This window comes from Oculina patagonica, chromosome 2 (assembly GCF_052425735.1).
Source record: "Oculina patagonica isolate OP01 chromosome 2, crgOcupat, whole genome shotgun sequence".
Classification (NCBI taxonomy): Eukaryota; Metazoa; Cnidaria; class Anthozoa; order Scleractinia; family Oculinidae; genus Oculina; species Oculina patagonica.
Window position 1 is genome coordinate 36,882,393 of NC_135759.1, and position 27,467 is coordinate 36,909,859.

A 27,467-nucleotide genomic window follows, 5' to 3' on the forward strand; every position below is an offset into this window, starting at 1 on the left:
TTGTTTAAAGCTGTTTTATTAATAGAACGCCGTTTTAAAATAGCTCCGTGCATAAACGTTGAACAAAGTAAATTATATAATTCAGCCTTGCATTGTAGTCTTCAGTTTTTGAAACTTGGTGGTTCGATAAACAAAACTCACCATTTCGCCATTCTCGTCCCCGGGAGCTGCTCGATTCTTTCAGCCGATGGGGCCTTCGTTTAAGACGCTACGAATCTTCTCTTGCTTGGCCTCGTTTGACCAATACAGTTAAAACCCGCGATTAAGAACCTATTGTTTTTCAGGTTAGCCTAAACAGGTTCATACATAAAGGGTTATTAACAAAAATTTAGGCTAATTAGGTTCTTAATAGTTCTGAAGAAAAAATTCAATGTTGTTATAGAGAATTTTGTGGTATTCGGCCCTTTTCTTGTATAAAATTTGCATACCACATAGTGTTTATGTCAGAATGAAGCAATAATCATATCATATTTTCCCAAAAGTAACATTTTTAATCAATTTTTAAAATTAAGAACCTGTTTCCAAATTGTAGGCCAAATAGGTTCTTATAAAAATGGTAGATAATTGGCAAATTTTAGCCTAACAGGTTCTTAAATGTTAGGTTCTTACTCGCAGGTTTTTACTGTAGTTAAAAACCTGATGCAACAACATCCTCTTTATTTCCTTATCAATAAATTAGATTACAGAATTGTTATATAAATATATTACTAAAGATAAGGAGTTCTGGCAACCCGAAATTACCACTAGGTTAAAAATGCCGGGTTGCCAGTTTACAAATTGAGTTGTCAATTGATGTACAAGAAGTTTGTATGAAAACGTTATAGCTGCAAAACTACTGGATAACTTCTGTACAGTGCCAAACGCAGTGACCCTAGCAGACTATTTTTTTTATATCAGGCTTCTTTCAGTTGTAATGTGCACCGTGGTTTTGTACCTATATCATAAGAAAGGTTAAATGCATTATTGTTTTAAAAGAAATCAATCATTGTTTTTTTGCAGTTTTCCTTGCACTATGTTAATGACAGAGCGGTTTTCACTACTTGAGTATCGAAAGTAATTCGCATTTGCTTTGGTTTTGCATTTCTATGCTTGGTGACTGGTTTGCAAATCTCGTGCCTCCTTCTCAGCCAATCAGAAGTAAAACCAAATCAGTCGTGACTCGCTCGCGCACGTTTTCTCGCGCTTCGCGCCGGCTACATGTATTAGCTTTGAGTTTTGATTGGTTCACTGTGTGTCCGTGTCCTCTGATTGGCCAGAGTGATAACATTGGTTTTAGGTCTACGAGTCGACGCTCAATTTAAAACCGCTCTATAATAAGAAGAAGTTGCGTATCTCTTTGTTGCTATAAGACGGTATCCGTAAGACGTTGGAGTGAGGAGGCAATTAAAGCTGAAGCCTCTACTACGATTTCTGTAACAGCAACAATGTACTTTCATTAATCCCAAAGAACAACCATCAAGTTATTTGGGAGTTCGCTGCATTTGGTAGATCATTGCTTCTTTCGAATTTACTAACAGCACTGAAATTTTTCTGTTCCTTTGCGAGGGTCACTACTTCCCGTGGGGGTAGGGGCGCTACCTAACGGTATTCACTCGAAATGTACTTCTGTATGTTCGCCATACGTCGTAGAATAAATAACCTTATTATAGGAATATAACGAGGAATATAAAGAGGACGAGAATGGAATACTCCAAAATTGTAACGTGAGAAAATAGCTAGCGAAATTATAGTTTAATAGGCGTGTAATTAATTGTAAGCTTGGTTGACTTCTAGTAGCTGTTCAGCAACAAGTTGATCAGGCTAAGAATCACTGCTGGATAAATAAACTTGGAATGGCACGTTGCTGCACTGGTCGGGTTGGGTGCACTGGTCGGCTTGGGCTTGACATCTCCATTGGGGTTAGTACCGTTGAACCACATCACCATGCAGTTATCACTCTTTTCATAGATAAAGCTGTTTCCCCACATCTTTTCGCACAAACCTTTGCCATCAGTATAAATCTGAGAGAAAATGGAATAATAATTACCTTTCGTTACCCCTTAAGCCGTTTACGACTATCGACTTCCCTCTATACGGGAGGCTCCACCCCGAGGTCTAAAACGTTACCCTTTCATATACAACTTTCGACAAAAAAGGTAACCCTTTAGTGTACGCCTTCAATAGGGAAATGGCAGTGGCGGATCTAGGGAACCGGGGGGCCCGGGGCCCCACCTTATTTTTAGGCCAAATAGAGGGTCGTAGGGTCGAGAAAAATTATATTCGAGAGCGCCCATTCCCCCTCCCCTCCCCCCCCCTTTATTCCAGGGTCTGAATGATCGGGACGCCAGGCCACTAAGCTTCAGGTCTGGATCCGCTACTGAATGGTACCAATTTCACATACCTACAGAAGGGATAGTACTCCATCTATTTTCTTTTTTTTTCTTTTGAAACTCTGAAAATAGTTAAACAAGTCGACCGTTCGGTGGGTCTGTTATATATATTTTGAAAGGAAACTTTTTAATACCTAAATGGCAGTTTTCCCTACCCTACTGTATACATTAACTCATGAAACCCCTACCCCTTTGTATACCTTCAGCCTGCAAAAGGTATGCCTTTAGGACAAAGCCTCCCCATCCTCGTACTATATGGAGTACCACCTCCCTCCCCCCTCTCCCCCCTCCCCCCACCCGAGTAGTGGGCACTAAAAGGTTACGTTACCTCGCTAAAGTTGCGACACTTTGACGCTTTTGGACAACTGTAGACACTGGAAGTGTAGTTGAAATCGTTAATCCAATCCTCTGCACAAGTGAAGTCATCTTTGCAGGCATCAAACCAGTTATCACAGTAGTCAGCACATATGGGAACCCCTTGCAAAGCGCCATCTTTGACGTGCCATTTGATAAGATTCGGCTCGCACTGCCAGAAACACTCTTCGTTTTTTATGTACCTTTCACATGCCTAAACGGGGAAAAGAAAACAGCACTAAGTTTAACGAAATTTTTTGTAAAGTTCCAGTGGCAACCCTCCCGAATGTAGCGATAGCAAAAGGGCGCTAAGGAGTTTTAAGTTCTGAGTTCTGTGCTGTCTGGCGATAATCGTAAGTTCATTTTTAATCGTGGTCTAGTTATTGCATGCTTAAATATAAACAGTTTAACTGCACACATTGAGTTAAGAGTTTTCATGGAAGACTCCAAAATTGATATTCTTGCCATTAACGAATCCAAATTAGATGATACAATTAATGACGATGAACTCTACATACCAGGTTTTGAAATTGTTCGGAAAGACAGGATGTTAAACGGCCGTCATGGTGGCGGGGTCTGCCTTTACCTACGTAGTAATCTCAATTATAGAGTACGAGAAGATCTTATTATCGATAAGCTAGAATGTTTAACTGTTGAAATAACCAAACCCCGCTAACGACCATTTCTTGTTAGTACCTGGTATAGACCTCCAAATTCTCCGCCTGATATTCTCAACGATTTTGAAAACTTAATTGGCATAAATTGACGGTCTAAACCTGGAGCTTTATCTCGTAGGCGATTTTAACATAAATATGTTACCGGGCGCCGTAGACGGCAACTCTCCAAAACTCCACAGCGTTTGTGATATCTACGGCGTTAAGCAATTAATCAAAGAGCCAACGAGGGTAACAGCTCAATCTCAGTCACTAACTGATCTGTGTTTAACTAATACCCCTGATAAAATAGTCAGATCAGGAGTTGTGCCCTTAGGGATCAGCGACCACTCCGTTATTTACTTAATTCGAAAAACGCATTTCACCAATTTTGGCAAGGCCAAAATTATTACTACTCGAAGTTTTAAGAACTTCAACAAGGAGGATTTCCTTAGAGACGTAGCTCAAAGACCATGGGATGACGTAAGTCAATTTTCAGATCCCAGCGAAATGTGGGAGTTTTGGAAGAATCAATTACTCATCTGTATAGATAAACATGCTCCCTCCAAATCAAAAAGAATTAGGAACAAGAATTCGCCTTGGATCTCTTACGAATTAGTTCGTAAAATGCGTAAAAGGGACTTCCTGAAAAAGAAGGCGGAGCAAACTAATGATCAGTCTCACTGGGCGGATTTCAAAGCCGCCAGAAATCAAGTTAACAATTCTATTAAGTATGCTAAACGCAGATATTTTAATGAAAACCTTGCTGCTAACATGAAAAAGGATCCCCGAAAGACTTGGCAACTTATCAATGAACTAAGTTCTCGTCATCACAAGAGAAAAACTATTGCTCATATCGAAATTGGTGATAACAAGATAAGTTCTGCAGCTGACATGGCAGAGGCCTTTAATCATCATTTTGCGAAAATTGGCCATGATTTGGCAAGAGGAATACCTCCGGTAAATACCCAACCAGAAAGCTTTCTTATCTCTGCTAACAAGACCGGCTTTACTTTCAGCAGTTGTTGTACGAGTGAAGTCCTGAAATTACTTGAAAATTTAGAAGTTAATAAGGCGACTGGCCTTGACAATCTACCATCCAAGTTTCTCAAATTAGCAGCCAATTATCTTGCACCATCCCTAACATTTATGTTCAATCAATCGATCTCCTCTGGTATTGTTCCAATGGAATGGAAATTAGCTAGGGTCACGCCAATTTTTAAAAAGGGAGCTAGACAGGATGTTAATAATTACCGACCGATTTCGATTATTCCTGCTGTTGCTAAGATTTTTGAGTATCTTAACGTTAACGATCTGCTAGCTAACTGTCAATCCGGCTTTAGATCAATGCATAGCACCCTTACATCCTTGCTTGAAGCCACTAACAGCTGGTCTGTTAATATAGACAACGGTTTTATTAATGGTGTAGTATTTATAGATTTAAAAAAGGCTTTTGACACAATAGACCACAAGATTCTTTTGCGAAAGTTAGCTTGCTATGGAATTGATCAAAAGTCCCTAAGGTGGTTTGACTCTTATCTCAGTGACCGCCAACAAAAGTGTCTAGTTAATGGTGAGCTATCTGGCGCGCGCCCTGTTACATGTGGCGTCCCACAGGGAAGCTTAATTGGGCCTATCCTTTTCTTGATATATATCAACGATCTGCCGAATTGTCTAAGTAAAGCCTCCCATCGGATGTATGCTGATGATACCAGCATTAGCATTGCCGCCAATAGCTTACCCGAACTAGAACACTCAATAAATAACGAACTTGTCAACCTTCACGAATGGCTGACGGTAAATAAATTAAGTTAAAATATTGCTAAAACCGAGCTTATGTTTATTGGCTCGCGTCAGAGGCTTGCAAATACCGCCGACCATTCAGCAAATATACATATAGAAGGCCAACAGATTAATAGAGTCTGCCACACTAAATCGCTGGGAATCCACATTGACCAACATTTGTCATGGACCAAACATGTCAATGAGATTGCCAGGGTTGTTTCCTCTGGTATAGGTGCTCTAAAAGGCTACGGCCATTCATTTGCGAAGAGACAGCTATTTTGCTATATAGAGCTCTCATTGAACCGTATTTCGACTATTGCTGTCCTGTGTGGGATGGTCTAAGCAATGAACTAGCTGATAAATTACAAAAGTTACAAAATCGCGCCTTAAGAATCATTACGAAGTCGGATTTCTTTTCTAGTGCTACCGCCTTACGATCAAAGCTAGGATGGGATACCCTCTATACCAGAAGGAAAAAGCTTAAAGCGAAACTAATATTTAATACTATCAATAAACAAGCTCCGGAGTACTTACAAGACCTATTTACACCATTCAGCACAGAATATAACCTTAGAGACAAGGCAAATAAGTTAGCTCTACCTAAGCCCCGTACTGATTTTTTAAAACGAAGTTTCTGTTACAGTGGGGCAAAGTTGTGGAATAGTCTTCCCCACGATGTCAGAGCTGCTAGTTCCTCTAGCCAATTTAAAAGATTTATCAATTGCCTGATGTCTCCCTCGTGCTCCCACACGGCAAACATGTAAATCAGTATTTTTTTTGTGTGTGTTTTAATCTTTGTAACTGATGTTTTTACCGTGTATAAATAAAGTATATGTATGTATGTATGTTTTAGGTGGGCTTATAAACTGAAAGGGGGGGGGGGGGGGGGGGTGGCTTATAAGCGGGCAAAAAAAACGTTCCGAAACAAGCCACGGTGTTGATCGAAATACGTTTTTAAGTTAAAAAGGCATAATTTAACGTTAAGCCCTGTTTAGTACTGTGTATTTTTTTTTTGTTTCCAGGTAGATGGACCTAAAACCGAAGGTGTCCGTCTTAGAGAGTTAACTGTATTACATGAATGGTAGAAAATTAAAATTTTTGGACACGTTGCCGGTTGGCAGGCCATCGACGAGTCAACGCAGCCAATCCAAGAACGCTTACTTATTCGAGCAGCTAGTCTATTATAAAAGCTTTCAACACCAACACAAAGAAAAAAAGATTCAATTTGATTTTTTTTTAATTTGAATTGCAGATTATTTAATGCTTTTTACTAATAAATGACAAAGGCGTTTCACACGTAGTTGGAATACTCGATTTTTAGTAATTATTATAAGATTTCTGTTTTGAAAGCGGCATTATCCAGCTAAATATCCTGGCAAATTATGATTATGTAGCGTGCGGGAGGTTAACAAAAAGAAAGAAAAATGTAAGTTAGGTTCAAGTTGATCCGGATAACAATCATCACTGGGGTGTATTAATAAAGAGTTCAATTCCACAATAGGACAAAAACCTCGAGCTCTCATTTACATCACGCTAAAAATTGAGGGTCTCAAAGGGTTAACAGTTAGCCGTAAAATGACCAAAACATTTAGCCGTAACCGTTATCCGTAAAAGATCCTTCAGCAATTTTAAGTCAAACGGACAAGATCATTTTTTCGTCCGAGAATGGCCCTAAGACCTAAAATATGTTTTTAAATAATGGAAACTGATTTCTAACTTTAAAAACAAAGTGTTAACCGTAATGAAAATAAATTATCGTTAGCCGTAAATAAGCCAAAATTTTAACCCGTAACCGAGAAGCCACCACCCCATTAAGAGCCTCAAAATAGAGTCAATTAAAAAGGTAAATATTGATATTGGTTATTCTAGCCTTGTGATCACGCGATATGCGTAAAGCTTTGGTTGGTTAATTCGTTTCCGCTTTTTCTGCCACTACGTGACGTGACTGACAACCGCATTGCATCAGTGCGTCCAAAGGTCTACGAGACCTCCCGGGCGAAATCTTATTCCTGAGCGCTCTTTACATTCAAGGAGAGCCCAGCCACGCTAAAAATAACTAGTTGCTATCAATACGTCCTTATTAAAGCCTGTAATACTCGTCTTACCTTTGACAAATTTTGGCAGTGATTCCATGAAAAGTTATACAAGACTTCCACGTTGCTACGCTTGAGTTCAGCGGTGAATTTGGCTGTGCAGCACGCACTTTTCTTCCAAGGAAGGCATTCTACATATCCTGGACCCTCAGGGGAGGGTTTGTCCTTGTGAGCAGGGCCTTTGATGCATTGATCTACTTCGCTGTCTGCCAGACAAAATTCTCCAATAACCGCTGCAAATAGCAAGCACAAAAGTACTCCACTTGGACGCGCCATTCTGCAAAATGAGTAACAGTTCATGAATATGATGAAATAAGCCACGTTCTGAACCGCAAAACGTAACCTCAACTTCAATACGAGGCTCAACATTACGGGTGGCAACTTACCCGGTAACATATCAGTGACCGATGCTTATAAAAAGAAAAAAACAAACTGTGGAATTCAACTCAACTGAAATATGAACAAATAAAAACAATGCCAACGGAGTGAAGTAAAAGCTAATGGCGAGAACTTCATTGATGACCATTGATTCCTATACGGAAACCCAATGTGGCAGTTTTGTCATTTCCGTCCGTGATTTGATATTTATTTTTACACTTCCATTTCCAGTTTACTCACGGTATCACTATCATTGTTCGTGATGTTTTGTTTTCAATTTAATTTTCAGTCTGTCAACACTTGTAAACTCAAGAGGACTTCTGTCTTTTGCTTTTCATCACTATCCCGGTCCGTATGCCCCACCCCATGTGTGAGCATGAACCTCTAGACTGTCCACAGCCTCTCGATTTTTCGGTTCTCGATCGAAAAAAAAAACACGAAAAAATAGAGGGCTGTTGACAGTCTAATAAACCTCAGGTACTATGGTTCTTTTGTTCTTGCTATTTCTCAAATGGGATATGATTTTCAACGAGATAGTGGCATTTGAAGAATGATATTTTTATTGAGTTTTTAGGGAGTTATCCTTCAAATTAAAATGACCCCTTAAATAATTTAAGAGTAATTGTGTGACACTAGGGTCAGTTGCTTAAGGTGGCTCGATCGGATTTTTGAGTGACGATACCTTTCTACTTTGAGCAACTTGTACGCCACCGTAAACAATCCGACTAAAAATCGATCAGTATAGCTGTACTAAAGAAAGATGAAAGTTTCGAATGAGATAAGTTTCGTCGAAATCGGAGTAACCATAGCAACATAATGACGTCACCACCCATTTTACACGAGACCGATTTTCTTGTAATAGTGGGATAATTTTGAAAAAAGGCTTCTAGATCTTGGACTTGACATAGTTTTCTCAAGGTCTGCGAAATTTGAAGAATTTCTATGAGAGCGTTTTCGAGAAAATTTTGGATGAAGTTTTCAGGTGCTAAAATACAACAAAACAAAGCAGTCTTAAAACATTATTGAGAAAACGTTCACAAGGCCCGATCAAGTAACATTTTGGCCTTAAGTGAATCTTGTAATATCCAATTACCTTGGGAGAAAATCTCAGAGAAATCGTTTCATTTGATTTCTTGAAACATCGGCTTGAATATGAACTGGTATGAAGTGTTATTTCGCTCTTTTATCGAAAAAGGGCCTTCGCTACTAAAATGATCGCAAAATAAAAAGCGCTCGATAGAATTTTTTTAAACTTGGCAGTCAAAAAGAAAAATAAGTTTGTAATGAAATGTCTGATTTTCAAAATAATTGAAACATTCTTAGGCAGTTAATTTAAGGCCTTAATTCAGGTAAACATTGCGCTGTTTTTCACCCTACATCGGATCGCTGCCTCATTATAAGTCTCTATTGTGTCGTGCCCCGTGCATTTGTAAATTTCAGCACATCTTGAATATGTATGACAGCTGCTTGTTTTCCGAAAACTGCACAGAAACAAGCTAATTTAACAAGCCAAAATACAATAACAACGAGGAATAGGCTAGTAAAGCACTTGTATTATCTTCAGTCTCCTAATAGTTTCAAGGCCAAGGCAGAATTGTCATAAAAATCTCCAGTAATAAATAATTAGTGATTCATGATCTACTGGAATTTACAAATGCACGCGGCTTGAGACAATGGAGACAGATAATGAGGCAGCGATCCGATGTAGGGTGAAAAACAGCGCAATGTTTACCTGAATTAAGGCTTTGAATTAACTGCCTTAAAATGTTTCAATTATTTTGAAAATCAGACATTTCATTACAAACTTATTCTTCTTTTTGACTGCCAAGTTTAAAAAAATTCTATCGAGCGTTTTTTATTTTGCGATCATTTTAGTAAGCGAAGGCCCTTTTTCGATAAAAGAGCGAAATAACACTTCATACCAGTTCATATTCAAGCCGATGTTTCAAGAAATCAAATGAAACGATTTCTCTGAGATTTTCTTCCAAGGTAATTAGATAGTTCAAGATTCACTTAAGGCCAAAATGTTACTTGATCGGGCCTTGTGAACGTTCATCTCAATAATGTATTAAGACTGCTTTGTTTTTGTTGTATTTTAGCACCTGAAAACTTCATCCAAAATTTTCTCGAAAACGCTCTCATAGAAATTCTTCAAATTTCGCAGACCTTGAGAAAACTATGTCAAGTCCAAGATCTAGAAGCCTTTTTCAAAATTATCCCTCTATTACAAGAAAATCGGTCTCGTGTAAAATGGGTGGTGACGTCATTATGTTGCTATGGTTACTCCGATTTCGACGAAACTTATCTCATTCGAAACTTTCATCTTTCTTTAGTACAGCTATATTGATTGATTTTCAGTCAGATTGTTCACGGTGACATACAAGTTGCTCAAAGTTGAAAGGTATCGTCACTCAAAAATCCGATCGAGCCACCTTAAGCTGACGGATTTCAGACACAGGAAATCCGTCAGTGGAGCCTGCGACGGGGAAACGCGTTGGATTTCAGAAACAAAAACCAACGGTTCGCAGTCTACAAGAAAACCTGCTGAGAGTTATCACTTTGAGCTCGGAATGCCAATTACACGGCAGTGGATTGAAAACTGAAAATATCGTACACAAATATCGCGTTATTTTAAACTCGGAAAGCGATTGCGTGACATCCGGGTAAAAGATCGTGTGCACACTTTAGCGTGCACACTGTCGCGTGACACTTAGTATAGCAAGTATTTAAAAAAAAAACAGTTTTGGTCTCAGACTGTACTTTTTACCCAGTCTGCAGTTTGTATTTTATACCAAGTCTACAGTTTGTAATCTGCACATACATAATATACTGTACGTAACAGTGGTCAACAATGACCTATTGATAATTCAACGTATCCATTATCCAGTAGTAACATTTTCCCGATCGAGCGATGATGCCCTGGGGTACGCGACAAACCCGCCATATTAAAATAAATTCGCTTCTCAGTCCAACCTAGATTTTATTGACTGGCTCCGGGTTGCAAACATCTTGTTCGTTTTAGGAGTATAAATAAGCAGTCGGACACACTGCATATGAAACCTGTTTCAAACATCGCGCGCCAGTAGTGTGTAAAATGCGACAACTAAACCGCAAGGTCTGTTCTTTGCATCATACGGGTCGCTCTATCGAACTGCACTGTAATTTAAATTTCCACAAAGTTTTTCAAACTTACCTTACTTCAGGCGATCTCAGGTGTTATGATCGAGGTTTGAAGCTCTTTCTTGCACTCGCTGCGATGCACGTTTTTCGTGTCTCTCGTCTCCAGTTTTCTTTTTAAAAAACTCGTCAAAGACTGGGTTCCATTGCTCTTCCACCGGCCAAACAAGCGACTCTCCCAGCCGGCGCTGTCATATTGGATTCATTATTTTGATGTTTTTGTCTTGCTAAATCCTCTTACACGGCCTTCTTCTGTGTAAATTATAGTCCTTTTTAAAATGGTGAGTAATCAGAATAGTGTATTTTCCGTTGCAAATGGTATTACACTTATATTTTCCATCATTCCACACAAGTAGTATTTTGCAGCTGTCACATTCCTGTACTTCGTCATTACAGTTACATACGAGATTTATATTACCAGACAATAAGGTACAAATGCTATATCGTGCTCGCAAAGCCACTGATCTAGCTGCCACATAAACTAAGTTTTATGAGAATCCTAAAAAAAGCTTGACGTTCAATGCATATTTACAATTTTATTAAAATAAAACTTACATTGTTTTTAAAATTAACATGACAACATGTTTGTAAATGAATTTCAATTGATACATCTAAACTTTGGTCTCAGATTATTTCAGGTAGTTATTCTGTTGTCAGGTATAACCTCGTTTTTTTCTGAAAATATTAATTAAAAAGGTTTTATAATATTCCTGGCTAGAGTTAGAGTTAATAGTTACAGTCAACTCTCGCCTTGCGGACACCCCCGGCCGCTATTACGGACGCTCGATATTACGGACAAAATTCAGATCCCCGGCGAAAGTTATAGAGGTTTGACTGGAAATGACTCCCGCTATTACGGACTCTCGCTATTACGGAATTACGGACACTTTCGTGGTACCAAAAGAACAATTTTATTGTTTTGACTCTCGATAAAGCGGACACCATGAACTTCTCACATAACATTATTGCAGAAAATTGCAGTGTGTTAAATACTATTTGTCGAAACACACTTCAGAAGTCTTCTTTAATAATTATTTTTGCATCAATTGCGTCAGTAGCTGTTTACCAGACTTTGCGTTTTCACTTCTGCTCTCGCTATTACGGACACTAAACGAAGTCCCGAGCGTGTCCGCTATAACAAGAGTTGACTGTACAGTGCATGCAACTACTCCAACTAAGGTCACCCAAGCAAATACTTTGAAAATTTACCAATAGTGTTTTAGTGGTAAAATGATAAAAATGTCATAAATTTATTGCTTCTGTAGTGTGCAGCTTGTAAGGAAGCAATTTGTCGCAAATTTATTTTTAGTGTCCAAGGTTTTTATTTATCAAATTATTTGCACAAAATTTTGTCAGGGGGTGGCCTTGGTTGGAGAAGTCACACTCCAGGGTGCATTCCATGCCACGCCGAAGATATGCCAAATATTTTTATAGGTCTATGCCAAGATCCTCTATTATTCTTATCAAAAATGAGTCATCTGTACGCCAGTTCAAAGGTGCCGACTACAATCGTACGCCAACTGGTACACCATGCAATTTTGAAATCCACGCCGAAGATTTTCGGCGTAACCTACATAGAATGCAGCCTGGGTCACACTGTGACAATTAGACAGCAAGCCTCAAGGTTTCTATCAGCTTATGGTTGGTGAGGGGTGAAAGCCTCGCCGACTATCAAAAGCTTATAGCACAGTGTTTCATAAAAGCAATGTCCATATGGGTCTTATTAACTCTGGCATGAATTCTCCTTTCAGGTTGAGCGATTTACAGAGAGTCAAATTGATGGTACAGTAGAACATTTCTTGGGATGATAATTAATGATTACTTTAATATGAAGTATGGATAGCATTTCATTTTCTAGCTTATTACTTTTTATTATTTTTATTAGTAACTTTAGGCCATGTAACTAACTAACTTAATTATTTGTAGTCAGCTTAGTTAAATTGGGTGGCTAAAAGATGCATACGCTTCCTAGTTTTTTTTTTTTTCTCGATCTCCCTGCCACTTTTTTTCTAACTTAATTAAGGTCATTCTACTGTTTCCTGTTTTGTAATATTTCCTTTGTGTGGCCAAAAAATAAAAACAAAAAACAAAAATTAAGGTACTGAAATTCTGTTTGAATATACAATGTCATGTACTTTTTCAATTTTTGAGACTAAATTGCTTATTCTGCTGTTGTTTGTTTTGTAGAGTTCAAAGAATGTTTCTGCCTATTTGATGGTGATAGTGATGGTATGATTAGTGAAAATGAATTGGGCCTGATAATGAGATCCTTAGGAGAGAATATAACACACAGTGAAATTGCAGCATTCATGAAGAAAGCTGGTAAGTCTGTAGGCTTCTCAGAAATGTCTTAATCCAGGTTCAAGAATCAGAATTAAGGCAAATTCAATGTAATAACAGGGTTCGTATGGGTCCTGAAAAATCTGGAAAGTCCTAGAATTTTATTGTGGAACTTTCCAGGACTGGAATTTAGTCCTGGAAAAAGAAGACCGGTCCTGGAAAGTTCTGCAAATCGGTTAAACTCAAGTAGCAACTGAATTCTCAGAACTGACATATTTATAAGAAATGTACAGAGAGTAAGGAGAAATTATATTCATTGAGATCTTGGCAGTGTAAGGGTTACCAGTAATGTGAAATTTTGGAATCCTGAAAAAATCAATCTGAGTCCTTGAAAAGACCTGGAAAAGGGTACGAACCCTGAATAACCATCAGTTTATGACTGGAAGGGCAAATTAATGTGTGCTTACAAATGGCACAGTGAGACTTGAGGATTTATTTCATGAACTCTTTCTACTAATTACCAGCTACCATTATGTCAGGCTCTTTGCATTAATAATGTGCCCTATTTTTGCAAATTTACTGAATGTCCTTTGAATTCCAGGATTATTGTTGCTAGTTCGTCCAAATAATCCCCACTCCTCCACTGCTATTGAGCCAAAAACTGATGCCTTTTATAGTTTTGAAGCAATGTCGGGGGGGGGGGGGGTACACTGAGGTATATTTAGTGACATGGAGCTGTTGTTTTAAAATGAGAGCAGATCATTGTTAAACCCAATTGAACAGTCATATATTTACAAAACCAGAACCAGAAAAGTCTAACAACCAAGTTTCCCAAAACTTCCCCTGGAAACTAAAACTGACTGTCTGCATAGAAAGAGGACAAGGTGGGTTAGGCTTTTTGTCACCCCCTGAAATACCCTAACCAAAATCTTTCACCCCCAAAAAAGTCCCAACAAAATTACTAAACCTGCAGAAAAAATCCCCAGACTGCAACTTACTTCAGAGCCTTGAATTTGGATTGAGCAAGCATAAACTTGCACACAATAAGTGCTGTAGTGTATGCATGCATACTGTGTGACTGACCCAGGGTGAGGGATTAGCAACCCATCTGACCCAAGCTGGTGTTAAAGCCCAGATAAGCTCCAGACGTATGAGACATTTTGGCCTATTTATGCATACTAATTATTTTATCAGTGCATACATGCATACAGTTTAAACAAAAAAATCATTTTTCTAACTGAAGGCATATTGTCATTAAAGATGTGAAATATTATATTGGAGGAGGCATATTAGTTGTCGTTTTAAGTCAGAGACATTTTTTTATTTTAGGAAAACAAAAGGTGCGATTTCCAGAATTCTTAAGGATGATGGCAGAGCAACGTGGCAAGAACATCAACACTGAACATGAAATTCTGGCTGCTTTCACAGCTTTAGATAGGAAGAAAACTGGTGTTGTGAGTCGCAAACAACTGCAACATCTGATGACAGGAACCGGTGATAAGCTCACCACAGGAGAATGTAAATACTTACTAGACTCACAGTCCCCCCCAGCGAGAACGCCGCCGCGGGCCGCCACGTACGAACGGAGAAAAAATGGGGAGAGGAAAAAAACCCGTAGGTGGGGGAGGGGGGGGGGGGGGAAAAAAACCGCCCCCACCCCCACGCTATGAGCATCCGGCCCCCCCCCGGGTTTGCCCCCCGGGCGGGGCGGCCTCGACTCACGGAATGGGGATGTGAACAGTCTAGTAAATACTGTAACCCTCAATTAAGTTTTCAGCTTCTAGCTATAATAAAAACAACTTTAGTCCATACCCACAAAGTGAGAGTCTAGAACCTTCATTGGGTTCTTTAAATGTTTCTATGAAGTATCGGTTTCTGCATCACTTTAATTTATATGGCACCACTCCCCAAAGGGAGACTCAGGCTTAATTTCACTGCTTCTTAGCATCTCAGTGGTCTTTGTTTTGGTGTTTGTTAGATTCAGAATTTAATTTTCAGTGAGGTTAGTTCATGGCTGTTGGTTATTGAACAGATAGGCATGTTTTACTCTCCCTGGGTTCAGCTTACATGAAGTTTGGAAGTTGAAGCCATTTGAAGGGGAAAGGACATGGGCAACTTTGTCTTCATAAAATCATTAGAATACGGGGCAAGAAACTGTGTTTTCACTGTTAAGGCACTGTGCAGTTAGTTGTATATTAACCAATATTTTCTAACATGTACTTTGATTTGTTGTAGTTGATCAAATGCTAAAAGACCTTAAGTTGGACCGCAGTGCCACTATAAGCTATACAGGTTTGTAATTTTTTGCTTCTGTCTTTACAACAAGGCCTGGTATACACAAAAAAAATAAAACGGTTTCTGTAGCATGAAGTGACTAAGACAAATTTCTAATCCCCCCTGAATAGGGGGAATAGCATTAAATTCACTGGAACCCTTTTATACACCTGGATGAAGAGAGGCACTTTAAGTCTGACTAAAGTGTCTTGCCCAGGAACACAATGCAGTTCCCCGGCCAGGGCTCGAACCCGGACTGGGATCCTCAGAGTCCAGCGCACTAACCATTAGGCCACCGCACCTCCCACCTTGCTGTTTTGGTTGAATAAATTTCTCAGTTTGCAAAAATGTTTGTTTTGAAGAACAATTGCCTTGTGCATTTGGATCTGGAAAAAGTCCTGAAAAGTTGTGGGGAAATTGTTTTGGAAAACCAGTATAATTTCTGACACGAACAAGAAGTCAGGTTTACTCCAGACTGCCAGTGTTATCCTCCAATATTTATTTTTATTTTTTATTTTTTTGCAGATCTTGTACGAGCTGTCACACACTGATCATGAAAAGAAAACTTCCACACTCAGTAGCTTGCATTATACTCAGTATGTAATTAGCTGGTTTCAACTAATTTGCCTGGATTGGTGGCAAATTCACTCACTTTTCACACATGCACTATACACCACTATACACTCAATTTACTGAACTGTTTACAAGGCTAAAAGTTTTAATCCTGAATATGACCTACATGTATTATGTTTGCAAGTGAAAAACGTAAATGGTGTTTAAGTTTTGTTAAGAGTTTTAAAACTTTTTAGCCTTGTGAATGGTTCTTTTAACCCCAAACGAATATTGCAGGCACTTGATGCTGAGTTGACAAAATTTGCTTATAACTGAAAGCAGATTCTGTTATATGATCTGATCGGAACCTAATATGCAATGATATTAGCATTGAGAAAAAAAATACACAAAGATCAGTAGACCTGTAATTATCAGCCATTGTTTTAACGGCTTATTTATTACAAACGTTGTAACGTGTAGGTTTATATGGGAACAAAATTTGTATAAAAAAAAAATGTTGAACATAGTCAAATGGTAATGTTATATAAGGGTTGCACATATTCTGCACTGTATATTTATGTATAATTTAAAACCGTTTTCTTTTTTTTCTTTTTTTTCTTTTTTCAATAAAGTGAAGGTAAATAAAATCGAAGCTAAGCTTTCACAGAATCAGCTTTTAAATATAGTCACAAAGATAAGTGAAGGGGTGCCTACTGGGGTTGGGGTCTGGGTCAATAGACTGTCCCAAAACTACTCGGCAGGTTTTTATATTTAGAGCAACTTTTTCCGTTCTAACAACATTTTCGACAATTTCCGAAGATTCTGATTTTTGTTCGAAAGCCATACGAACGTATCCGATGACTTTTCGAACTTTTCCGAAGATAAACGAAGTTTACCGAAGATTTCAAAGAAAGTTTTGATGTTTGAACTTTCGATCGAGGTCAGCATTAAAAATTCGTCAGCAGAAAAGACGTCATCCGTTTCTTCGCGATTGTTCTAACAAGTTTTGGCCTAAATTTTTAAAAGGACAGTTCAGACTAGGGCTTTCCACAAGTTGCTCGGCAACGTTTTGGCAACTTTTTATATTTTGAGGCAACTTTTTCCCCTTTGAGCAACTTGTTTTCTCTTAAGCAACTTGTTGCATTTTGAGTTATTTTCAGACCGAAGATTTCCGAAGATTATCGTTTCAACTTTCGGCTAATTCTGTGTTAAAACATTTCAAAACTCGTCAGCAAACATCATGTCATTGATATCTTTACGATTTTTCTCAGTTAAAGAAATCCTTGTTTTTAAACGAATTTTCCCCTACAAATGTTTTTTAAGATATTTCGTTTGCTGTAAAATTGCAAATAAAAATGTTCAGAAATCTAACCCTCAAAGGGAAATTAGCATAGCTTATAGAAATTCTCTTGATTAGAAGCAGCGTTTTGGAATCTTTGGAACAGTTTTCGAGCAACTTTTATTATCAGAAGCAACTTTTTTGGAGCAACTTTTGAGCAACTTTTTGAGAAATAACTGGCAATTTTTTTGGAAATCTCGAGCAACTTGTGGAAAGCCCTAGTTCAGACGGTCTTACTAAATGGTGCTTCTTGACCCTTGCTTCTTGTGTAGCTCTTTTGTCTTCAGAAGGCATAGAATGAGGCTCTGATGTCGCAAATGTCAAAGATAACGTCAAAAAAAAAACAATCTTAACAGTCTGTGGACCTCTACTAGTGGCGTTATGGAGAAAGGAGGTTTGTTTATTGAAAGTCCTACAACATATCAAAACGGGGGGGCGACCCCCCCCCCCCCAAAAAAAAAAATATATATATATAAATAAATAAATAAAAAAATAAGGGATAAAATCAGTGGGATCAAGAAGAGCCAATTAGTGGAAGATCCCACTGTAAATTACCATTATTTTTTTATTATTTTCTATCAAAAATAGTTACAAAATAGCGATTTATTTCAATTTTATCATACATTCGTTAATCAACCAGCGAGCGGGGTTGATTTGAACAAGCCAAATGGATGCAACATATGACCACCTCACTCCAGTTCCAAGGCGAATAAGTAACGGAAAAGGAAGGTGGGGAATTGTTTTGTGGTCAAGCAAACATGGCTATTAGACATTGAGTCCTTGAAGTTCAGCAACTTTGTGTTGTAACTTAGCTATTTTCTCTTGCAATCTTAAAACCTTGCCTTGAAGTCTTAAAACCTCTTTATCAGCTTCTGACAAGGGCGTCTGTGTAGTATCTATAGATTCTGAATCTTTCGCTTTATGTTCTTTTTCCTTGTTAGTATTGCCCTTGAGTTTATTTCCTTCGCTATTGTCTACTTTGGAGTCTGTTTGCAGATTGTCTCTAACTTGCTTAACAGGTTGCTCCAGTTTTGTCTCGTCATTTCCCGACTTTTGAGAATCTTTCAAAGCATGCTCCCGGTTGGAATGCACGCTGACCACATCAGACTGATGTTTGTTATCTTTTTCCTCGCCATCGACGTAATTTTGAAACATTGGTCTAAGCACTGGGGCGAGTAATGCCCAAATATAGAGGCATAAGCATGCGCTACTCGAACCCATTTTGATCCAAACCGCTGGCCACGACCGTTCGAGCCCGCTAAGGTTTGTGGCATGGGACGGCCTGTACCAGTTTGTAAGCGTCATCATAATATGTAAAGAAGCAAGAAACATGATAAAATGGAACAAAGAATAGTTGTATGCTAGATGCTCCTCGTCTTTATCAGCAGTCTCTACGTCGTCACTGCATTTCGAAGGAGAGCTCTTTGCCTCTGTCTTGAGTTCATCTTGTATGCGAATGCGCCATCTGTCTGAGTAAAGTAGAAAATGATGGCAAGTTAAAAATCGTTTGCAAATAATGACTAAACGAATTACAAAGTAATGTCTACTGATAAGAAATAAAATAGCAGATGATAAATGATCAAACAAGATAGGGATACTGATAACTAGCCATGGAAAATAAAATAAAATAACATTACAAAGCACAAACGAATTCAATGAAATTAAATTCAAAATGGTAAGGTGGCTATCAATCCTTTCCGTAGAGTTTTAAAACTTTGCCAAACGTTGTATCTTAACATGTTAATTAAAATTAGATAATAATATGGGGGTCACTGGGCTCGTTTTCGAGTTCTAAGCACTTAAAGCTAAATTAAAGGTGTTCTTGACAGGTTGTAATGTCCCTATGGTAACCTGTTATGCCAGAAGATGCCCACAATTTTGTTTATGGCTAATTGGGCATTCGCTTGATACTAGTTATAGCGTCAACTGATAAAGCGGTGGTAGTATTGATCCTTTAATTTATAAGTGTTGGAGACCTTTAATCGGACCTTTTGCTCTTTTTGCGCGCGCATTCTACCAGAACAACGGACCATGCCAGATAACTTACTTAGCTTTGAAGCACTCATAGCTGTGCTAAAACTGGCATAAATGAGCATGACGAATACGAATACACCGCTGACAATTCCCTGCATACTCAGACCAGTAGTTTGGTCGTAGCCGGATATGACGTAGCCTGGTGGATTGCACAAGTCATCTGGCTCGTGAGAGAGGGCAGACCACGTGAGATATGTCGTGTACGTTATGACCACAGCAGCTTGAAACAAACCTGAGGAGAATGAACAATGGTCTTAGATGGTTAAATAATGGATAACTAGCAGGGCTCCCACCTTGAAAGAAAAGATAACTTGAACCATTTTAAAGGGCCTGGATGGGGGTGCTGGAATCTTGGTTATCAGTTACATTTTTAGCGATTCTCGTCCCCAAAGCTGTTTGTCCCCCTTAGCCGGCAGAGCCTGGGGCAAGAGAAACAAGTGGCTCTGGGGAAACTTGATTTGATTGGCTAGACTTTAACAAAGAGATTTTGAATGTGACCAATCAATTGAACCGTACTAAAATTCCTTACAACAGAGGGATTTTAAAACGGTTGATTTGATTTGCTAAATTAAAATTGCCTTTGTTATCGAGTTCTAGCCAACCAAATCATGTGTCCCCAGAGCCACTTTTTCCTCGAGCCCCAGGTTCTGCCGGATAAGAGGGACAAGCGGCTCTGGAGACGAGAATATAAGCTTTCATTTAAAATTTCAGTCCATTTCTTAGCTATCAGTAAATTTCATCTCGCATCTCTGCTATTGAGTTAAAAAACGCGTCATTTCTCAGCAGACATTTAAAATTTTGACCAATTTTCAGCTATCAGTCATCCCCATGCTGATCCTCCCTCATTTTGCGATTGTGCTAATACTTCGGCGCATGTGTGATTTTATGACGTCACTTACCGGTGCCTGACTGCGCCTCTTGCACTTTGGGAAGAACGCTGATCACAGTGGCCGCGACGCACTGGCACAAGCTGAACGAGACAAAGAATAAGTTTGTTCGGCACTGGGCATCGCGAGCGAAATACTTGAAGAAGAATATCATAGCTACCATGGATATGATGAACAACAGGCCGGTACACGACAGGAAAGTGAGGTACCTGGAGAAAAGACAGAAGATTATCATGCAAATGTTTAACCGGAACGATTTAATTCAGTTACCATAATTGAGTTTGACCAAAGAGGTATACGTGACACGAAAACTAATTAAGGATAGTTAAAATTAGGTAAGGTTGAAACGGATAACAAACAAACTTAAAGTTCCAGTAAAGGCCCTGTGATACGGGCAACATTTTCTTTAACTTGTCTCGCAACATTGTTGCAATTGCAAGTTTTCAGTAAAGTGTTGTTGCGCGCATTACCACCGGTGCAAAGTTGAACCCACGCCTCCTTCGCGCATCATGCATTGTTACCGCAACTTGCAACACGGAAAGTAATAAGCGAAAAAACACTTGCAATGCAACAATGTTAAGGGACAAGTTGAAAGAAAATGTCAACGATGAACCAACCATCCGTGCGTGACGTAGCTACAATTTTTTTGTCTTATATAGTCTTCCGTATCCTCTCATTATTTCTGCGAATGTTCTCACTTCTGACCGTCTTCTTTTCCAGTCCAAAATTGCTTTATGTACTAGTTAGCGTATGGTCATTTAACACCAAAATTATTTTACACCTAGGAATTAAGTAAAGATGACGTCATATTTTAACTGGCTATTCAACAGTTACATACCAACTTCTTGAACGACATGTGGTCGATGCTTTCTCCATTTTCTCTACCCAGGTCTCACTCCAGGAGTGAGACATGTCTACCAACAAAACAAGCTGAATGAGAATAAAGAGAAATCCGCCGCCCAGTCCAAAGTACATCCAGGCACGGTGGAACGAGAGAGACTGGGGTATCAGCAACGAACACGTGATCAAAGCTGTAACAAAGAAGTCGATTAAATGTCAGAAAAAAGAAAAGTACACAAGTTTTGCGTATTGTTGTCGAAAGACATTTCACCATTACTTAACGGAACCAAAAAATACTTCGAGTGTTCATTCTGTAAAATAGATTTATGAAATATAACACAAACAGGGTGTAAACATTATAAATTTTTTTTTTTTTTTTTTTTTTTTTTTTTTTTTTTTTAGTGACAAAATTTTTTTTTTTTTTTTTGAAGTTTAAAAATAAATTTATATGATATCTTGGGTAAAATTTGAACTAGCTGTGGAAAGTGTAAAGGAAATCTAGCCTTAGTTGTTCTCTGTAATTAATCAAAATTCTCTTCATAGCTTAGGCAAAGTACGCTATCTGGCTATCGGGTAAAAAAAGCACAACAAAACTTTTTAAATTAGCCTGAGTGGTCACTGATAAGAACATTTGTGTTTTCATGATAAATATAAAATACTCGCTGCGACCATCTTCTGACTGAAATATCGCCCTCACTTCCTATTGACCTGTCGCTACTTCTAGCTAGTAATCATGCATAGGGCGATTTTGAATTGAGTGTCGTATAAGCAAAACCAATAAAATTATTCTATATTTAGCCAATCACAAAGGACACAGACAGGCCAGTGAATTGAACCAATCAAAACTCGAAGCGAAATACTTGAAGTCAGTGGTAAGCGCGCGAAACGTGTATGAGAGAGTCTCAATAGATTTTTGGTTTGACTTCTGATTGGTTGAGATAGTGGCGCGAATTTTATAAACCAATCACTAAGCGTAGTAATGCAAAACCAAAACAACTGCGAAATTACTGTCGAGATGACACTTAAGTGAAAACTTCTCTTACACGAAAACACATTTACATTAAGTTAATAGAAGAAAGTTTCGAAACTTAAGAGAGGCCAACTATTGTAGGCAAGTTTTGCAATTACTAACCAACTAACATCAAAAACTTGATGTACCAGAATCCATTGTGAATACGCCCGCGGACTTCCTCCGCACTTTTCACGCCAAATAAAATCCCGGAGAGCACAAGAAAAAACATAGCTGTGCCCAAACACACACGATATACAGCTCTATAACCCACAAGATTGTCGCAGCTTCTCGAATCCACCATTTCGTTGCAGAAATGCGGAATAGCGTTGAGCTTGTCTCTCATGCGTGGAACTGACAGAACAAAACACAATACAGTCACTAGGAGGAGAAGCAGTGTGTAGTTAACTCGCGTTACTGTCGATCGCTTGAGTCTGCTGCAGACGCAACAGAAGGAGCATATGCCTTGGTTGCAGTCCTGTCGATCCTCGGACTGGTCTTTCATCCTAGCGAGCTGGAGGTTTGTTTATTGCACTGGTTCGCGAGAAAAAAAAGATGTTTTTGGCTACCTTTCTCAGCTGGTGGCACTATTGTGTCGGTATAACGTCACCGGGCAAATGTGTTTGTGAAATGATAAACCAACTTTCTTGTAACATAAACGGTGTAGCATAAACTGGCAACAATCTATTTTGTAAAAGGTTATAAAATAATTGATCTGAGAACAGATCGTGAAATTTCGTGCGATGTTAAATTTATTTTATTTTTGTGTGTGTACGTAAACAAAAAACAATTATGAACCACTCTGACAGGACAATTAAAACTTCGTCGTTGCGGTGCTCAATCAGTGAAAAGAATCTTTTCTGATGTAGTTTCATAATTTCTGCTTAACAACCGCAATTTAACATAATTAACTAAAAATGATAATAATAAAATGTTTGTGGAGGCCCGGTGGCCTAATGAACCATGCGCTGAACTCCGGATAGAGGGGCTTAGTATAGAACCTGACCAGAACTTTATTTTTAAAGTAGTATTTTTATTTGTAATCGTTTTTATTTTTATACGTTTAATTTAGTAGAGTACCTGTAAACTAGCTAAGATAGGAAGTATACCCCCAACTTGAAAGAATAGTTGAATGATCAAATGCTTTCTAGTTGGGTCATTCGGGCAAGATTTTTTAATTCTGCAGGGCTCCTCTCCTTCCAACGATCATTGCATGTAAGTGGTTTGGAAAACCGTGCAATGCCGGCACAAGAATAAAGTCAATGTCCCACACAGCCAGAATTTTAATTAATTTTAATTCTCCCCGCTGTTTTTCATTAACTCAGTTTTTCAGTATTCTTGGGAGACCATGAAAGAAGGTGACAGTTGCGTTTTCCGCCAGTGGCATGTTGGTATCGAACTTTTGGTCCTAAATATAACATTTTTAAATATCCTAAAGTTATGATTCGAATTCTCTTTCAAACAGACTGGCGATATTCCCTTGATTTGCCACTTTATTCTCCCCACTGACATCACACAAAATGTACGAGAATAAGAAATGAGAATTGAAATGGATCTTCAAGAAAAGGTGTTCGTATGCATAACTGCAAATACCACGATTCTAACTTTTAAAAGAAGTAGGATATTCACTTTATTTTCCTAGAAATCAGTGCTATATTAAGTTCATATAAGTGAGATTAGCTGAGCTCCAGTGTAATGATTGTATAAACCATTGAAACAATTTTTCGCAAGCAAAATTGTTTCAGACGACACTTTCTGTGTCCTTTAAAAGTATATGAAAACACAAGTCACAAAGCAGTTCTTGGATTAAATGTTTTCTTTTAATTTCATTTTTTCTTTTCGCCGCAATTTCAGCGATCATATTCCATATATAAGTTTCAATATAAGTTTGATACAAATTCTTAGAAAAAATTCCTTGCTTATAATACAAAATAAAAGTCACCGAGTAAAAAGTGACGCAGAAACGCGAAGGCCAAAAAGCAAGATTCGAGCCAGCATCATTATGACTTTATACAGCACAAGTAAAAAAATACGCGATATAAATAACATACAGGCAGACTTCGAATATCTACAGTATCAGTACTGCCTTTTAATCCCACATTGCCACGAGGTTTTTGTGAAAATAATTGAAAAACGTTTTCTGACTTAAGATCTTCCTTTCTCTGTAAAGCCTTGTGCTGGTCTTGTAGTCCGAGGTCCCAAAATCAAGCCCTCCACCCCGCCACTATCTACGCTAGCCGAATTTGCTGTCGCTAGTCCCGTGTTCAGCTCCGAGCCTATGCCATGTTAAAAGCTAACTGGTAAACCTAATTTTAACAACAAGCTGCATGGTACAAACACGAACGACGTAAAACAAAGTTGCACGATCCGTTTAACTTTATAACACTCCAGGATTTCTTTTCACTTTCACACCCGTGACACTCCGCTAAATATTTTCCTATTAATACTACAAAACTATACCTATAGAAAACTATCCTCGTTTTGTAACGTTATCTGTTCTTGGAATAGTCACTTCTCCTGTTTCTTGTATGGATAAAATTTTATGTTGGATTTTAACGATTTTCGCCTGAAATCTGAGAATTCTCTCTTGAAGTCTAAGGATTTCCTTTGAAACTTCAGGTTCCTTAACGCTATTCTTGAAAACACTTTCTTGTGTTATTTTCTCGAACGGATGATCAATCTGTATGCGAACTGGAAGTGAAGGATTCGGAAGCTTTATTTGTTCTACCGAAGTTCTGTCGGAAGAACACGAAGCTGTCCGATTATTTACCGATATATCACGCGAAAGCAAGGTACTATCGGCCGACGAAGCAGGTGTAACTGGGTGTTTATCTCTTTGTCTTTCGACGGCTTTTTCACTTGTGCGTCCGTGGCTATTAGTTTCCATTTTTGTACGCGTAAAATCATTCGAATTTTGACGTTCTGTCCTTTTATGATCTAATGTTTTAGCGCTAGACTCCGATTTACTCGCTTCACTCACAACAGAAATTTCGTCTGCTCGAGGATTTTCAGATGTTCCTTGCACGTTTCTTTTCCTGGTTTTATTATTTTGCTCGAGCTGTTGCTTCGGTTTAGTCCTGTCGGGCGTAGCTTCAGATGTTTTCAATTTCTCCTTAGCCTTCTTGAAATCGTCTCTCAGCCGAGCAGCACTCGCTCTTCTCGCACTAGGAACTCTTACAGGCTCTAACTCCAGTCCAAGATAGTGACCCCACGTGCTGCGTATTAACGGTGCCACAAGAGTCCATATGTACACCAGACAACAAATAAAACTTGATGCCATTTGCACCCACACGGCTGCCCAGTTCTTAATCATTTTCTTGAAATCGACGTTTTGGTCTGGACTATGCCAGTTCGTCATCACCATCATCACATGTAACGACGCTAGAAAAAGGACAAAATGGAAGAAAGAATAACTGTATGCAACGTCTTCTCTTTCTTGTTCTTCGTCGCCTTTGCCCTCCTCGTTAGAATCTTTATCCCCTTTTCGATGCTTAGCATTTTTCTCGGCGCTCTTTCGCAAGTATTCAGGGCTGTCCGACAAAGACAGACCGAGTTTCCCGAGCTGTGACGTACTGGCTCGGACAGTGCATGCGAACGCCAGCAAAGAAAACATCAAAAGCGTTCCGAATATAGCTTGCCCGTTCACTCCAGAAACCTTATCGTATTCCAGTATGACCGCGCCCAGCGGGTTACACTTCGAGTCTGGTTGAGATGAAAGGGTATTCCATGTAAGATACATGGTGTATATCGTAATAACTGAAGATTGCAGAAGACCGGCTCCCGTTGTTTCTTCCTGTATTCGAGGCAGTATGGAGATAATTGTGGCTAGCGCGCAGTGTCCCACGTTAAAACTGATATAAAATGTGTTTGCTTTGCACTGCGAGATGTCGTCCGGGTTTGTAAAAAAGAGATAAAACATCACGGCGGCCGTGACAGAAAGTGAATACACTAAAGCTGTTGAAAACGCCAGCGAGAAGTACCAACACTTCGTGTCGAGAGTGTCCATCTTCTCTGCCCAAGACATGCTCCACGAGTGACCAAAGTCGATCACGAGAATTATTTGAATGAGAATAAACATAAAACCTCCTGTGAGTCCGATATACATCCATATCTTGCTGAAGGGGTCCGTATTCGGTAGGTAAAATACGATTCCTATAATCAAAACAAACAGGGAGAGTTTGATGTACCAGAATCCATTGTGAATTCTGGCGCGGAACTGTTTTTTTGAGTGCACATTGTAGGTGAGAAGCGAAAACAATAAGAAGAATGCAGACATGGCGACGGAAACTCTGTACACGGCTCCATATCCCACGAGGTTGTCGCACACCTGTTTAGAAGCAAGTTTTGTGCAGAAAAACGGGACTTTATCAAGATACACCCGCATGTTCGGAGAAAGCATTACAAGACAAAGAATCGTACCCAGGAGTAAGAAGACAGTGAAGTATAGCCTCGATCTGATGCCTCCAACTTTCTTTTTGCAAAATAAGCTGCACGCTGCTGAGCCTGCGCAACAAGCGACCTCACTCGCTACTTCCGCTAAGCCCAGAGTCTGTAGAGCTGCTCCCATAGAAACCCATAAAGAACTCTGGGATAGGTTGAACGATAAACAAATGGATACTCAAAACCATTCAGCTTTGTCAGGCCTTCTTGGGTAATTCGATGCCACGAGAAACCTTTATAACTTTAGCCTTGTTTGTCAGTCTTTCTTCCACCTAACCACCAGAATTCCAAATTTGTTTTAGGCCACAAAACGTGCTGAATCGTTGAAACTGGCAAATTTCTTGATGTGATATTTTAAGATTTCACAGCTTTGCGTTGTTGTTGATCTGATAGGCAACAATTTTCTCAAATTTGCTTGACGACGAAATAACCTTTCAGTTGTAAAAGGCAGTTTGTTCGCAAAGAAATTCACCAGAGAGTGTTTACGTGTAGAGTTTACCTCCTTTCCGCAAAATTACACAGTTATATTTTTGCGGTTTGTCGATTTACTTAGTCTAACAGGTAATTGATGTTTGGATAAGCCATCGTTTGTAAGTTTCAATCTCCATTTCCCGGTAACTCCATATATTCTATACAAAGGGTACTGCAATATGACCAGGGTCGCTTTTTCCTTATTTCGCACAAAGTTCGTTCCGTCGACTGCAGATCTTTACGAGGAAAGTACTATGTCCAACTTTGGAAACGCCTTAAAATTGCGTAGTCGCCCAGTGATCGAAGTCCACGGTCAATCGAGCGTAAAATGAACCCAAAGAAACACAAACCACAACCAGCCAAATTCTCCAACAAACGCGTGCCTGGTACAAACGCAAAAGCAATATTTTTCTTTCCGAAAACCTCCTTGAAACAAACTTGGATATCGCGCGAGATAATCCAGAACTTTTCTTTTTTTCTCCCGAGCTACTTCTTGCATGGAGTATATTGTTATTTTTGGTCGTGACAGCGG

The 27,467-nt window shown here is 39.0% G+C and overlaps 3 protein-coding genes and 1 pseudogene across 5 annotated transcripts; 1 reads left to right on the forward strand and 3 right to left on the reverse strand.

The window, feature by feature from the left end:
* LOC144644534 (riboflavin-binding protein-like) lies at window positions 1-10,911 on the reverse strand. Of its 3 annotated transcripts, none has more exons than XM_078504046.1 (4): window positions 10,826-10,911; window positions 7,267-7,531; window positions 2,698-2,937; window positions 1-2,000 (listed from the first exon to the last, which is right to left on the reverse strand). In XM_078504046.1, the coding sequence occupies exons 2-4, from the start codon at window positions 7,528-7,530 to the stop codon at window positions 1,770-1,772; spliced, it is 735 nt and encodes a 244-aa protein (XP_078360172.1). In that variant the 5' UTR covers window position 7,531; window positions 10,826-10,911; the 3' UTR covers window positions 1-1,769. The 3 variants fall into 3 exon arrangements, with proteins under 3 accessions (XP_078360172.1, XP_078360173.1, XP_078360171.1); XM_078504047.1 differs by lacking the exon at window positions 10,826-10,911 and adding an exon at window positions 7,641-7,658; XM_078504045.1 differs by lacking the exon at window positions 10,826-10,911 and having other exon boundaries at window positions 7,267-7,571.
* A 56-nt stretch (window positions 10,912-10,967) lies between these two features.
* Window positions 10,968-16,754, forward strand: LOC144644535 (uncharacterized). Its single transcript, XM_078504048.1, has 6 exons — window positions 10,968-11,090; window positions 12,561-12,591; window positions 12,997-13,131; window positions 14,419-14,607; window positions 15,325-15,381; window positions 15,889-16,754. The coding sequence occupies exons 1-6, from the start codon at window positions 11,088-11,090 to the stop codon at window positions 15,912-15,914; spliced, it is 441 nt and encodes a 146-aa protein (XP_078360174.1). The 5' UTR covers window positions 10,968-11,087; the 3' UTR covers window positions 15,915-16,754.
* A 1,053-nt stretch (window positions 16,755-17,807) lies between these two features.
* On the reverse strand, window positions 17,808-22,769 carry LOC144644537 (serine incorporator 1-like). Its single transcript, XM_078504049.1, has 5 exons — window positions 22,148-22,769; window positions 21,014-21,206; window positions 20,188-20,384; window positions 19,302-19,520; window positions 17,808-18,723 (listed from the first exon to the last, which is right to left on the reverse strand). The coding sequence occupies exons 1-5, from the start codon at window positions 22,527-22,529 to the stop codon at window positions 18,020-18,022; spliced, it is 1,695 nt and encodes a 564-aa protein (XP_078360175.1). The 5' UTR covers window positions 22,530-22,769; the 3' UTR covers window positions 17,808-18,019.
* A 943-nt stretch (window positions 22,770-23,712) lies between these two features.
* LOC144644536 (putative serine incorporator pseudogene) lies at window positions 23,713-26,801 on the reverse strand (annotated as a pseudogene).
* Window positions 26,802-27,467: the final 666 nt, after the last annotated feature.